Genomic DNA, 12,861 nt, shown 5'->3' on the forward strand with positions numbered 1-12,861 from the left:
ACATTCTTTGACATAAATTTTGGTAGTGCAACTTTTGATTCTAGATTTTTTAATAGTGATTTGTGAATTCCATGAAGGTGAATTTGCATTACCTCAACTGCTGTTTTGCAGGAGTTACCTATATAAAGGCAGATAGCAAGAGCTTCTATAAGATGGAAAGGTCCCATAGAAACTTAGATGAAATGGCAGAGATCTTAATTTAATGTTTTATGTCTTTACAGTAAGAAAACACACAAAATGCATACTCTTTTAAAGAAAAGGAAATCCAGTTACAAAAAGGGAAAAAGAAATTAAGAAAAAACAATCATGATTATTAGGGGAAATAATATCAGGCAAGCTAATGGGACTAACGGCTGACAAGTACTTTGGACATGATGGCTAATATTGTAGGATTCTAAAAGAGAAATGTGCATCCATTATGATTTTTCTCCCCCCTAAAATTCCCAAGCAGACGAGGTGAAGGAGAATCCTAAGGGATTTTAGAGATGTGTTAAGAGCAAAAGGATTGCAAGGGACAAAATTGGTCTTCTTGAGGATCAGAATGGTAACCCATGTGTGGAGCCAAAATAGATGAGGGAGATCTTAAAAGGATTTTTTTTACATCTGTATTTACTCAGGAGGGGGACAGAGTGTATAGAAGTGAGGCAAAACAGCATTGACTCCATGTCGCCTATACAGATTACGGAGGAGGAGGTGTTCGCTGCCTTGAGGTAAATTAGTTAGATAAATCCCCAGGGCTTGACTGGGTATTCCCTTGAAACCTGTGGGAGGCAAGTCCAGAAATTGGATCCAAGCAGAGATGTTTAAATCATCCTTAGCAATAGGTGAGCTACTGGAGGATTGGAGAGATAGCTGATGTTTTTCCACTATTTAAGAAAGGCTCTGGGTATAAACTAGGAAGTCATAAACCAGTGAACCTGACAATAGTAGTAGGAACGTTATAGGAAGGTATTCCGATGTTCTGGATATATGGTATTAGGATAGACATGGACTGATTAAGGATAGTCAGCATGGCTTCGTGCTTGGTAGGTCATGTCTAACCAGTCTTATAGAGTTTTTTGAGGAAGTTACCAGGAAAGTTGATGAAAGCAATGCAGTGAATGTTGTGTGTGTGGACCTTAGCAGGGCCTTTGACAAGATCTTGCATGGGAGGTTGGTCAAGAAAGTTCAGTTGTTCAGCATTCAAGATGAGGTAGTAAATTGGATGAGACATTGGCTTTGTGGGAGAAGCCAGAGAGTGGTAGTAGATGGTTCCCTCTCTGACTGGAGGCCTGTGACTAGTAAGATGCCTCAGGGATCAGTGCTGGATCTGTTGTTGTAAATGTCATCTATATCAGTGATCTGGATGATAATGTAATTAATTGGATCAGCAAATTTGTGGATGACACCAAGATTGGGGGTTGTAGTGAACAGCAAGGGAAAACTGTTAGAGCTTGCTGGATCAACTAGTAAAATGGGCTGAAAATGAAAGATGAAATTTAATGCAGGTGAGTGCGAGATGCTGTACTTTGGTAGGATGAACCAGGGTAGGTCTTACACAATGAATGGTAGGACATGGAGGAGTGCTGTAGAACAAATGGATCTGGGAATACAGGTCCATGAATCATTGGAAGTGGTGTTCACAGGTAGATAGGGTCATAAGGAAAGCTTTTGGCATATTGGCTTTCATAAATCAAAGTAATGAGTACAGGAGATGGGTGGGATGTTATGTTGAAGTTGTATAAGATGTTAGTGAGGCTAATTTGGAGTATTTTCTGCAGTCTTGGTGACCTACCTATAGGAAAAATTGAAAGTTTGAAAGAGTACAGAAAATTTAAAAGATGTTGCTGGGACTGGAAAACCTGCACTATAAGGGAAAAATTGAATAGTTTTAGGACTTTATTGCTTTGAACGTAAAAGATGGAGGAGCGATTTGATAGAGGTTTACAAAATTATGAGGGGTATAGATAGGGTGAATGCAAACGGGCTTTTTCTACTGAGGTTGATTGGCACTACAACCAGAGGTCATGTGGTGCATGCCAGCTTGATTTCAACATTTAAGAGAAATTTGAATAAATAATTGGATGGTAGGGGAATGGAGGGTTATGGTCTCAGTGCAGGTCAGTGGGAGTAGGCAGTTTAAACGGTTCAGCATGGTCTAGATGGGCTGAAGGGCCAATTTCTGTGGTGTTCTTTTCTATAACTGGAAAGGACCAAGGAAAGTAGAAAATCAAAAATGTAATACCATATAAGGAGGAGCAAAGGATCAGTTAGCCAAGCATTTATCACTGATGGAAGAAGCTGGAATCTATTAAATGATAATAGGGTGTCAGAATATTCTTCAAGATAGTGAATTCTTGCAAGGCATCATGTCCTGACTGTGTACTTGGCTAGGTAAAACCCGTGCTGACCAAAACGTCAAGGTAATCTTCAACATCTCACAGCTGTAATCTAAGGTTCTCACCTGCTTCGAAAGAACAGCAATGATATTGATGCTCAAGAAGAGAAGGGTGAGCTGCCTCAGCGACTATTGCCTGGTAGCTCTCACATTTACCATAATGAAGTACTTTGAGAATTTGGGTTTTGGACCCGCTGCCAATTTGCCAATTAGTACAACAGATCTACAGCAGATACAATTGCACTGGCTCTACACTCTGGTTTGGAATACTAGGTGATGCAAAATGTACAGCTTAGCATTCAATACCATCATCACAAGCTTGAAAACCTGGATTCTGGACTTCCTTATTAGGAGAGCACAATCAGTTTCAGATAAGATGATAACATTTCTTCCTTACCGACAATCCACACAGGTACATGTCACCAATGTCCACTGTTCTACTTTCTCTACATTCATAACTTTTCTGGCCTCTAGAGGTGCTGTTTTTTTCTGTGTGCAGTTAGTCTTCTATGCACATCGCTTCCCATTCGTAAGCTGTTTTTTTTCCATCATTTCCTGTGCGGGTTAATTTGGATTTTGATTTGAAGCACACGGTAGAAAGACATCTATCATCATCTATCTCTTTGTTTGCCCTTGAAACAGCAATATCTGTGTGTCTTGAGCTTTCTTGATAGTGGTAAACATTTAATAGATGTACTTTGAAGGAAGTATTATGCATATCTTTTATCATCCATTAAACTATCGTTGTGCCATGAGTTCATTCTGGTCTACATGGCCTTGTTGTGAAGTGTTGTATGTGTATTACCTTGGGTAACGCTGGTCGTAAGAATAACCATTAGTATTATTACATACAGGCATGCAACGATTCTATATTGAATTTAATATGTGTTTTACTTAAGTTTCTGCAGTATCTCGATCTTTTCTCTTTAAAACCCTGAAGAAAACTTCTGGCTCAGGTGATTTTAGAGAAGGAGTTTAACTCACTGCAAGCTTTGTACGCATGCAATGTGAGAGCAGTAGAGTGAAAAGATAACTTGTCTTCAAAGGCATCTCCTGCAGATTGGGGAATGCATTTGAACACTGTATGCTACATTGCTTCTGACCCCCAGCAGTGTTGATCACTGATCCCTGGAAGTCAGGTCAGAATGTAGTGCATCGATCGCATCTTTGCTGCGTTTAAGCAAATACACAATTAGCATAACTGCAGCACTAAAGCGGCAAAAATAAGAGCAGTGTATGCTAAGCGTGAAGTTGAAATGCTAATGGAAAAAGCTTGTATAGATGTGGAGAAAGTGCGTACAGACAGAAATTTTGTGTAGAAGTTGCACTGAGTGCGCACGAGGAGGAGTATGAAACAGGCTGTCTCAGCCAAATCACAGGATATGAAACAGCAACTGATATTGACAGTGGTGGTCGTCTCTCTGGGAAGGTGACTGAAGAACTGACCATTGGTGCAAGCCATCTAATACAATATGATTGCTCAACAGAGGATCAAATCAAAGCAGCAAAGATAGGAACCAGCTTCCTGTGTCCTGCTTCACCAAATTTTATACCCAGTTCTCCTGAATTTGCTTCATCTGCTTCAGATTCAAATGCAAAGAAAGATGAACCTTCATTTGAGGTAGAAATTGAGAAGTGACCAAGGTTACCCAACTTGGAAACACATGGGTGTTCACCATTTAATAAGAGCATAAGAGTCTTGTCATCTTCAGAAGTTTTCGGATGACTCTGCCATAGTTGGATGCATCAGCAGGGGAGATGAGGCTGAGTACAGGGCTACGGTATGAAACTTTGTCACATGGTGTGAGCAGAATTATCTGCAGCTTAATGTGAAAAAGACTAAGGAGCTGGTGGTAGACCTGAGGAGAGCTAAGGTACCGGTGACCCCTGTTTCCATCCAGGGGGTCAGTGTGGACATGGTGGAGGATTACAAATACCTGGGGATACGAATTGACAATAAACTGGACTGGTCAAAGAACACTGAGGCTGTCTACAAGAAGGGTCAGAGTCATCTCTATCTCCTGAGGAGACTGAGGTCCTTTAACATCTGCCGGATGATGCTGAGGATGTTCTACGAGTCTGTGGTGGCCAGTGCTATCAGGTTTGCTGTTGTGTGCTGGGGCAGCAGGCTGAGGGTAACAGACACCAACAGAATCAACAAACTCATTCGTAAGGCCCGTGATGTTGTGGGGATGGAACTGGACTCTCTGACGGTGGTGTCTGAAAAGAGGATGCTGTCTAAGTTGCATGCCATCTTGGTCAATGTTTCCCATCCACTACATAATGTACTGGATGGGCACAGGAGTACATTCAGTCAGAGACTCATTCCTCCGAGATGCAGCACAGAGCGTCATAGGAAGTCATTCCTGTCTGTGGCCATCAAACTTTACAACTCCTCCCTTGGAGGGTCAGACATCCTGAGCCAATAGGCTGGTCCTGGACTTATTTCATAATTTACTGGCATAATTTACATATTTCTATTTAACTATTGTGGTTCTATTACTATTTATTATTTATGGTGCAACTGTAACGAAAACCAATTTCCCCCGGGATCAATAAAGTATGACTATACAAAGCCTGAACAGTGCACTAAGTGCATCAGTGATTCACCTTTCAACAGAAACTAGTTTCAGCACACCTGCAGCAGAGCATGGTGGGGAGCCAGCTAAGCATCCATCAGATGTACGTAGCTGCTTCCCTGGACACTCTAAAGTCATGTTTTGGAATATCAGAAGTTACCAAAAGGAGAGCCGGTGGAATTGTCGCAGAGTAAATAGGAGGGGAGGTTTGTTTACTCCTGCCAATTCTCATTGACTGCGATCATATTCCCAACAATGATGAAATGCCAACTCCTGAAGCTGCACAAAATGGTTCACATCTTAAGGACATAGCTGATATTCTCCTGTTGTTTGGCAGAGACACCATCTGTGCACATAAGGTACATGAACAGTGCAGTGGTCGCACAATGCACTTCATGCCCAATGATGGGACCTAGATTGGATCATAGTGGGTGAAGTCTGCCTCAGTGGTTCTCACCAGCCCACTGTCAGTGGATTTAAGACCACTATCCTGGAGAATGGGCACCCAACTCATCTCAGACCCTGTGAGAGTAAGGGATCAATACAAAAGAGAAGATCTTAGGAGTAGCCAAATTCCACCTTTACAGTGGTTGGCACATTTGTAAGCAACCTCTCAGTGCGGAGTAACTGAATTGGCCAAAGGTTAAAATTGTGCTTGCTCAAGGGCAGGTGTGCAGAGAGAAAGTGCAGTGCATCACAAAGCAGGAACTTCTCCCAATCCAAAGTTGCACTGGTAAACTCCATCCCATTCTCGACTCTGAGGAGCTACTGTGAGTTGGAGGACATGTTAAGGGAGCACAACTCTTCAGAGGTAAGTCACCCGTTCATCATTTTGAGTCAGTATGGTGTTGTTGCTCTGTTCATCAGACGAGCTGGTATGTCATCAAGGCTGACATTTTTGAAGCGAGAATGGTTAAAGAGTGTACAGTAAGATTGTTTCAAGACTCGTCTCTGAGACGGCCCTTTTGCCAAAGACATAACAAAATGATCATTTGACCTTTAGTTTCATTAGTTAAGTTTAACATCTTATGGATATCAAGCGGGGAGTGTTCTGGCCTCAGGAGGCGCTGTTCATTTTGTATGAACATCACTTCCTGTTCATAAGCTGTTTTTTATACCATTTCCTTTGCAAGTTAATTTGGATTTCGATTTGAAGTGCACACTGTAGAAATACATCCATCTCCATCTACTCTATTTGCTGTTGAAACAGCAATATCTGTGGACATTTAGTAGATGTACTTTGAAGTATTATGTTAATTGTTACCACCATTAAGCGAACATTATGCCTTGAGTTCACTCTGGTCTCCATTGGATAGTTATGGAATTTTGCAAGTGTTAACACATCGTAAGAATAACCGATAGTGTTAGTATTTTCAGGCATGCGGTAATTCTGTACTGAATTTATTTCATGCTTTTCTCTCTGCAGTCACACGTTTTTCTCATTAAAACCCTGAAGAAAGCTTCCAGCTTGGGTAAATTTTGAGAAGGTGTTTAACGCCTTGCCTAGTTTTGTGTACAAGCATTGTGAAGGCAGTAGAATAACTGTGGTTAAGCATAGGTCAAAGGCCATCTATATACTTGCTGATAATTCCATTGTCATTGGTAGAAACTTAGATTGGGATGAGGAGGCTAGTTGAATGGTGTCAGAACAACAACAGTGACCTTGTAACTTATTGTCAGGAAGACCAAGGAATTGATTGTGGATTTTAAGAAGAGGGAGTTGGGGTAACACAGACCAGTCTTCATGATTGGTCAGCGGTGGGCCCAAGTACATTGATGCAATCATGAAGAATGCCACCCCAGTGACTCTTCTTCATTAGGAGTTTGAGGAGATTTGGTAGTGTCACCAAAGACTCTTGCGAATTTCTATATATCTGCTATGGAGAACATTATGACTGATTTCATCACAGTATGGTATGGAGGTTCGAATGCTTAGGATTACAAGAGGCTACGGAGGATTGTACACTCAGCCAGCTTCATCGTTGGCATAACCCTTTCACTACCATGGACATCTTCCAGAGGCAGTGCCTCAAGAAGTCTGCATCCATCACTAAGGATTCTCACCATCCATGAGATACCTTGTTATTATCATTGTTGAGGAGGAGGTACAGGAGCCTGAAGACCCAAATTCAGCGATTTGCAAAAAAAAAAAAACTTTTTCCCCTGAATTCCGACTGGTCCGTTATTTCTTTTCTTTTGTGCTCTTTATTTATTTTTTGTAATTTGTTGTGATTTTTTTTTTGCATTTACACTGTTGCAAACCAACAAATTAAATCAATTATAACAAATCTGATTCTGAATTTATGATCATGAAGACACGTGGTCCTCTTTTATTGTCATTTAGTAATGCATGCATTAAGAAATGATACATTATTTCCTCCGGTGTGATATCACAAAACACAGGACAAACGAAGACTGAGAAAACTGACAAAACCACATAATTATAACGTATAGTTACAAACAGTGTAACAATACCATAACTTGAAGAAGTCCATGAGCGCAGTAAAGTTCAAAGTTTCTCAAATGTCCCACATCTCACGCAGACGGGAGAAGAAAGAAAAACTCCCCCTGCCATGCTGACCACAATCCGACTCTGAGTCATCCGAAAACTTCAAGCTCTGATCAGCTCTCCGACACTGAGTACTGAGCATCGTCCCTGTCTGAACGATTTGACCTCCTTCTTGGTCGCCAAAAGCAGGCAAGGCTGGGGATTTTGAGGCCTACCCTCAGAAAGATTCCCGACCACACAGTAATGACAGCAGTGAACAAGCATTTCAGAAATTTCTCCAGATGTTCCTCTGTGCTTTCACGTCCATTCTCCATCAAATCAGAATTGTCCATGGTCCCTATTTATCATTTTTCACCGGAGGGCTGCGGATGCATGGCGCGCCGCCATCTTCTGCTCCCGCCATATTGAAGTATTTTAGGCAGTGTTGATAGTTTGTAAAGGAGCTCTTTAAAGGTGTAATTAGCAAGATGCACATTGAGAAACCATTGGATCTATTTAGATTTCCAAAGGGCATCTGAGGTGTCATTTGAAGGTATACTAGTAAGATGAGGGCATGTAATATTGAGGTCAAAATATTAGTATGGATAAATCTAGTTAACAGATAGAAAGGAGCCAAAGTATAAGTGGGTTTTGCATTGTATGAATTTAGGATCTGGTTGAACAATGAATATCTTGGTAAGTTTATCCTTTTCAATAATTTAGCACTTAATGTTTAAAGATAAGTGTAAATGTTCTCTCTGTCAGGGGGTAGTTCGGATAGTGTCTTGTCACAAATTGCCGCCCAGAGACGGAAAGCAGCGGGTTTGCCAGAATTGAAAATGACCAGGCCTGAGATTTTGCCTCAACTAAGCCTTGTTGAAACCAGCCATCCTGAGCTGCCAGTCTCGCCAACTGTGGACAATTGCATTGTACAGGTAATGTTTTCTAGGTTTTGCTAGATGTCATTGAATTAATGTAGATTGGATAGATGCAGCTAACTTAGTGACATGGTGGAATAACCTGTATAATTGTTTGCACAATATACAGTCGTCTTATCTTCATTTTAAAGGCCATACCTAAAAAATTAGACTCCCAGTTCTGTTTTCCTCAGTGTATGAACAATTATGTTTTTATTTTAGTTATTAAGATATGTATTGTGTGGGCACGTGGCCAGGTGGTTAAGGCATTCAACTAGCGATCTGAAGGTCATGAGTTCAAGCCCCAGCCAAGGCAGCGTGTTGTGTCCTTGAGCAAGGCACTTAACCACACAGTGCCCTGTGACAACACTGGTGCCAAGCTGTATCGGCCCTTGCTCTTCCCTTGGACAACATTGGTGTCGTGGAGAGGGGAGACTTGCAGCATGGGCAACTGCCAGTCTTCCATACAACCTTGCCCAGGCCTGCGCCCCGGAGAGTGAAGATTTTCCAGGTGCAGATCCGTGGTCTCGCAAGACTAACTTAAGCCTTAATAAGATATGTGTTGGAAACTATTCAACACTGGGACCGTCATGTTGGAGTAATATATATTTATTTTGACACGAAATGTATTTCAAATTGCGAGGTTATTTCTATTACAGTAGATTGTGCTAGTTGTATTATTTTTGTTCCTACAAAGTAGCGAGAAACATATAAGTGTATTTTCTCCTCTAGCTTTCCAGATTATTTTCTAGGGCCTTTTTTCGATCCCTTAGTTTTTTTTAACTTCTCTTCAAGATTTTGCACTGAGTAAAGATTTATTAACTCATGATGTGATGACCTTGCTCAGCTATTTTTACTGCATTTGTTTTCTTGCGTTTGTATAGGACTGTGTTCACAAGAAGAAACATAGGACACTTGACGCTGAGAACAGCACTAAGATGCCTATGTACCAGTTGGTTCAAAAGTAATAAACTGTTGCTAATGTTTAATCTTCTAATACAGAAATGTAGCCAACAACGTCCATCTTCTGGTACTTCATCTAATTCCAAGAGCACCTCTCCTACTCTGACTCCATCACCATCTCCCACACCTAAAAGTCCCCAAGGAGAATCTTCATTGTCCTCATCTTCACATCAGCAAACTAAGAGCAGTGGCGGATCCAGTAGTGGAACCCTCACAGATGAAGGTAACGTAATGTCTAAGAAGGGTTTATCATATGCCTGTTCCTGAAGAATTTGGTAGAAATGTAGTATTTTGGAGGTTAAAATTTCAACTGCAGTACAGTATGCCCATACAATTCTGTAGTGTGCCACTTAAGTTTAATGTCTTTTCTTCACACGCTGAAAGGCACTGATGTTTTATAGTACATTTAAGTTATTAGAACAATTTTAAAATGGTAGTCATGAATCAGTGAATCAGATCCACAACATAGTAACAATCACTTTACATGATTGGACCAACTTTTCTGCAGTGCATTTACATTTTAATTCTAAAATAACTTGCCTAACTCAATCATAACTGTGAATGTAGATTAATTTGGAGCAGAACTAATTTAAAAAGAAAGAAAAAATATGGTGCAGCATAAACAGCATTTCTGTAACGACTGATCTCTCTACAAGCACATTAGCCTTAATTCTGTAGTCCCATTTGCCACAAAAATTATTGTTGTCTTCCCTCAGGTATTCCTCTTGATTTGTTCCCCATCCTCACTTCGTGAATGAACTTGCATTTGAACATTTGATATAATGGAGGGTTATGTTAGCCATCTGTTGTTTGAATTCCTGGATCACATAACATGCTGTTTCTAATGTCCTCAGCTTTCTTTCGCTACAGACTGTCTTAAACATTTCCTCCTCTTCCATATGCAAGGAATCCATGGATGTCTTTATCTTTTTAAGTAGGATTTATTTATCTGTTCAGATGACTCTTCTATCTTCAGAACATCTTATGTGGTTGGCTGTTTGTCTTCATCCATCTTGACTTGCTGTCAGTTTTTAATATTATTGTCTTTCTTGCCATGGCAGTTCTATTTTCATGTTTACATTGCTAATTAATCACCTGAAATCTGATAACAACTTGTTTTGATTGTCTACGTCTGCACTATTTTATTCTCACAATAAGTTGTTTTCTCCTCCTTTACTATTTGTGTTTTTCTCTGCCTGGAATGGTCTTGAGGCCAAAAATTATGTGTTTCTATTCTAGTCTCTGAATTGAGAGATGGTTAGTGAGGCCCATTTCACACATATTGCTCCTCTCAAACATGACAGCTGGTTCCGTAAATGCCGTTTAAAGCTTTTGATTTGTCACACTACTTGTATTGGGAGGCATTGGCCTCCATTGTCCCTCACCAAAATTACAGTCAGCCTTGTGCCTATTTGATTCTGAAATGGGTTGAGCTTCCTATTCCATATGCTGTGCTGCAAGACTGTCTTCCTTCACTTCTGAAACAGTTCCATTTTGCCAATGCCTCAAATCATCTGCATAACTTTCTTCAATAGTGTTGTAGCAGACCTAGTTCCATGTTCTATAAACTGGTTATCCAAAATGATGCTGCTGTATCCTACTTTATACGTACTTGTATTCACCCATGGCATTCAATTAACTACATTGACTCCTCTTGGGGATATTAACACTTCTTGAAGAAATGTTATTTTTTTCAGATGTCTTCATGATGGTGTTTCCAACCATAAAAACAAATCGTATTTATAACCCACCTTCAACATTACAGAATTTCTCGGAGTCCTTCAAGAATTTTAGCTCTTCAGCTTTGACATCCAGCCAAATGGACATTTGTAGGCAGTTAAGCATCTTAGAGGAGGAAAGGGTTTGAGAAATGAAAATGCAGAATTTAAGACTCTGTTGATGATAGTTTAATGAGATTTTAAGTTAGGTCAAAGGTATCAAATTTACTTGAGCTGATAAAACACATGTTGAAATAGCAAAGTTTAGAATGGTTGCACCAAGTGAACTTGAATTAAATGCATCACAAAATTAAAAATTTGATCAGATGGTAATTCTTGGGTATGTAGCAGGTGAGTGATCTCAAGCTGAAATATAATCTAGCATCTATTTTAGATTTGAACTAAGTTAGTCAACAATTAAAGAAACTACCTGTCTTTGGAAGCTAACAATTGAAAATCCATTGGCTATAAGTCATAGTTGTACAGCATGGACCTCTCCGTGCACTGCATCTGCACCAAATGTCAGGCATTGATTTACAGTAATCACTGTTCATTCTCCGCATATTTCAATCAACTCTGGCAAATTCTACCATTCATCTGCATCGCAGGGCTAATTTAGCGAGTTAACCAACCAACCTACCTACAGTGTATTCTTGCAATGTAGGAAGAGATCAGAACACTTGGTGCGAACTCCAGGCAACGATTGAACCCTGGTTGCTGAAGCTGTAAGGCAATAACTCTTCTAGCTATGCCACTTTGCTGGCCACGTGCTTGCATTAATATCAGGGAGATTAGGATCAACACAAAGAGACTTGTGTCAAAGTGAAAATAGATGTCTACAAAGTGATCTAAATTAATTGCAAGTATAAAACACACAATAATTGATTGGCTAAGTATTCACCCTCTTTCATATGACATACCAAATCATTACTGGTGCAGCCAGCTGGTTTTAGAAGTCATATAATTAGTTAAGATGTCCTAGCTGTATATCAACCTGAGTTCAGTCAAGGTGTTTCAATTGATTGTACTAAAAATACACCTATATCTAGAAGGCCCAACTACTGGTGAGTCAGTATCCATGAAGACAAAAGAACACTCTAAGCAACTCTGCAAAAAGGTTATTGAAAAGCATGTCAGGAGATGGATACATGAAAATTTTCAAGTCACTTGGAGAACAGTAAAGTCAATCATTAAGAAATGGAAAGAATATGGCACAGATGTAAATCTGCCTAGAGCAGGCCACCCTCAAAAACTTGAGTGACTGTGCAAGAAGGGGACCTGTGACGGAGGCCACCAAGAGATTTATACAACTGTAGAGGAGTTACAAGCTTCAGTGGCTGAGATGGGAGAGACGGTATACAACTGCTGCCTCGGTGCTTCACCAGTTGCAGCTTTATGGGCGAATGGCAGAGGGAAAACCACTGTTGGGGGAAAAAAATCTTGCCTAGAGTTTGCCAGAAGGCATGTGGGAGACTCTGAAGTCAGCTGGAAGGAAGGTCCTATGGTCTGATGAAACCAAAATTGAGTTTTTTGCCCATAGACCAAAGACCACACATAATCAGCAACTCGCCATCCCAACAGATGATATTCAGTTCATAATTAGTTTTTCTTACCTAATTAAGGACATTCACTGCTTTTGATGACTGGTGAGGTAAATAAGAATGTATAATCAACAGTACTTGAAGGTGCATTTAGGTCAGGTGAACATGGGTAACAAATCACACTTCCCAGTTAAAAAGGCTTAAAAGTATTCTAAAGCAATTCTGCAGATGCTGGAAATTGTGAGCAACACACACAAAATGCTGGAGGAACTCAGCAG

General features: G+C 40.3%; 1 protein-coding gene across 2 annotated transcripts in view; it reads left to right on the forward strand.

Annotated features, from left to right (window-relative positions):
- LOC140212532 (ankyrin repeat and SAM domain-containing protein 6-like) overlaps positions 1-12,861 on the forward strand; it is a 54,317-nt gene that overhangs the window by 24,985 nt on the left and 16,471 nt on the right. For both annotated transcript variants that reach the window (XR_011889741.1, XM_072283469.1), the window contains exons 10-11: positions 8,210-8,379; positions 9,364-9,547. Coding sequence is in view for 1 of the 2 variants with exons in the window: in XM_072283469.1 (XP_072139570.1) it covers positions 8,210-8,379; positions 9,364-9,547 (354 nt within the window). In the remaining variant the exon portion in view is untranslated. The remainder of the gene's footprint in view (positions 1-8,209; positions 8,380-9,363; positions 9,548-12,861) is intronic.

Source organism: Mobula birostris, chromosome 19, assembly GCF_030028105.1.
Source record: "Mobula birostris isolate sMobBir1 chromosome 19, sMobBir1.hap1, whole genome shotgun sequence".
Taxonomy (NCBI): domain Eukaryota; kingdom Metazoa; phylum Chordata; class Chondrichthyes; order Myliobatiformes; family Myliobatidae; genus Mobula; species Mobula birostris.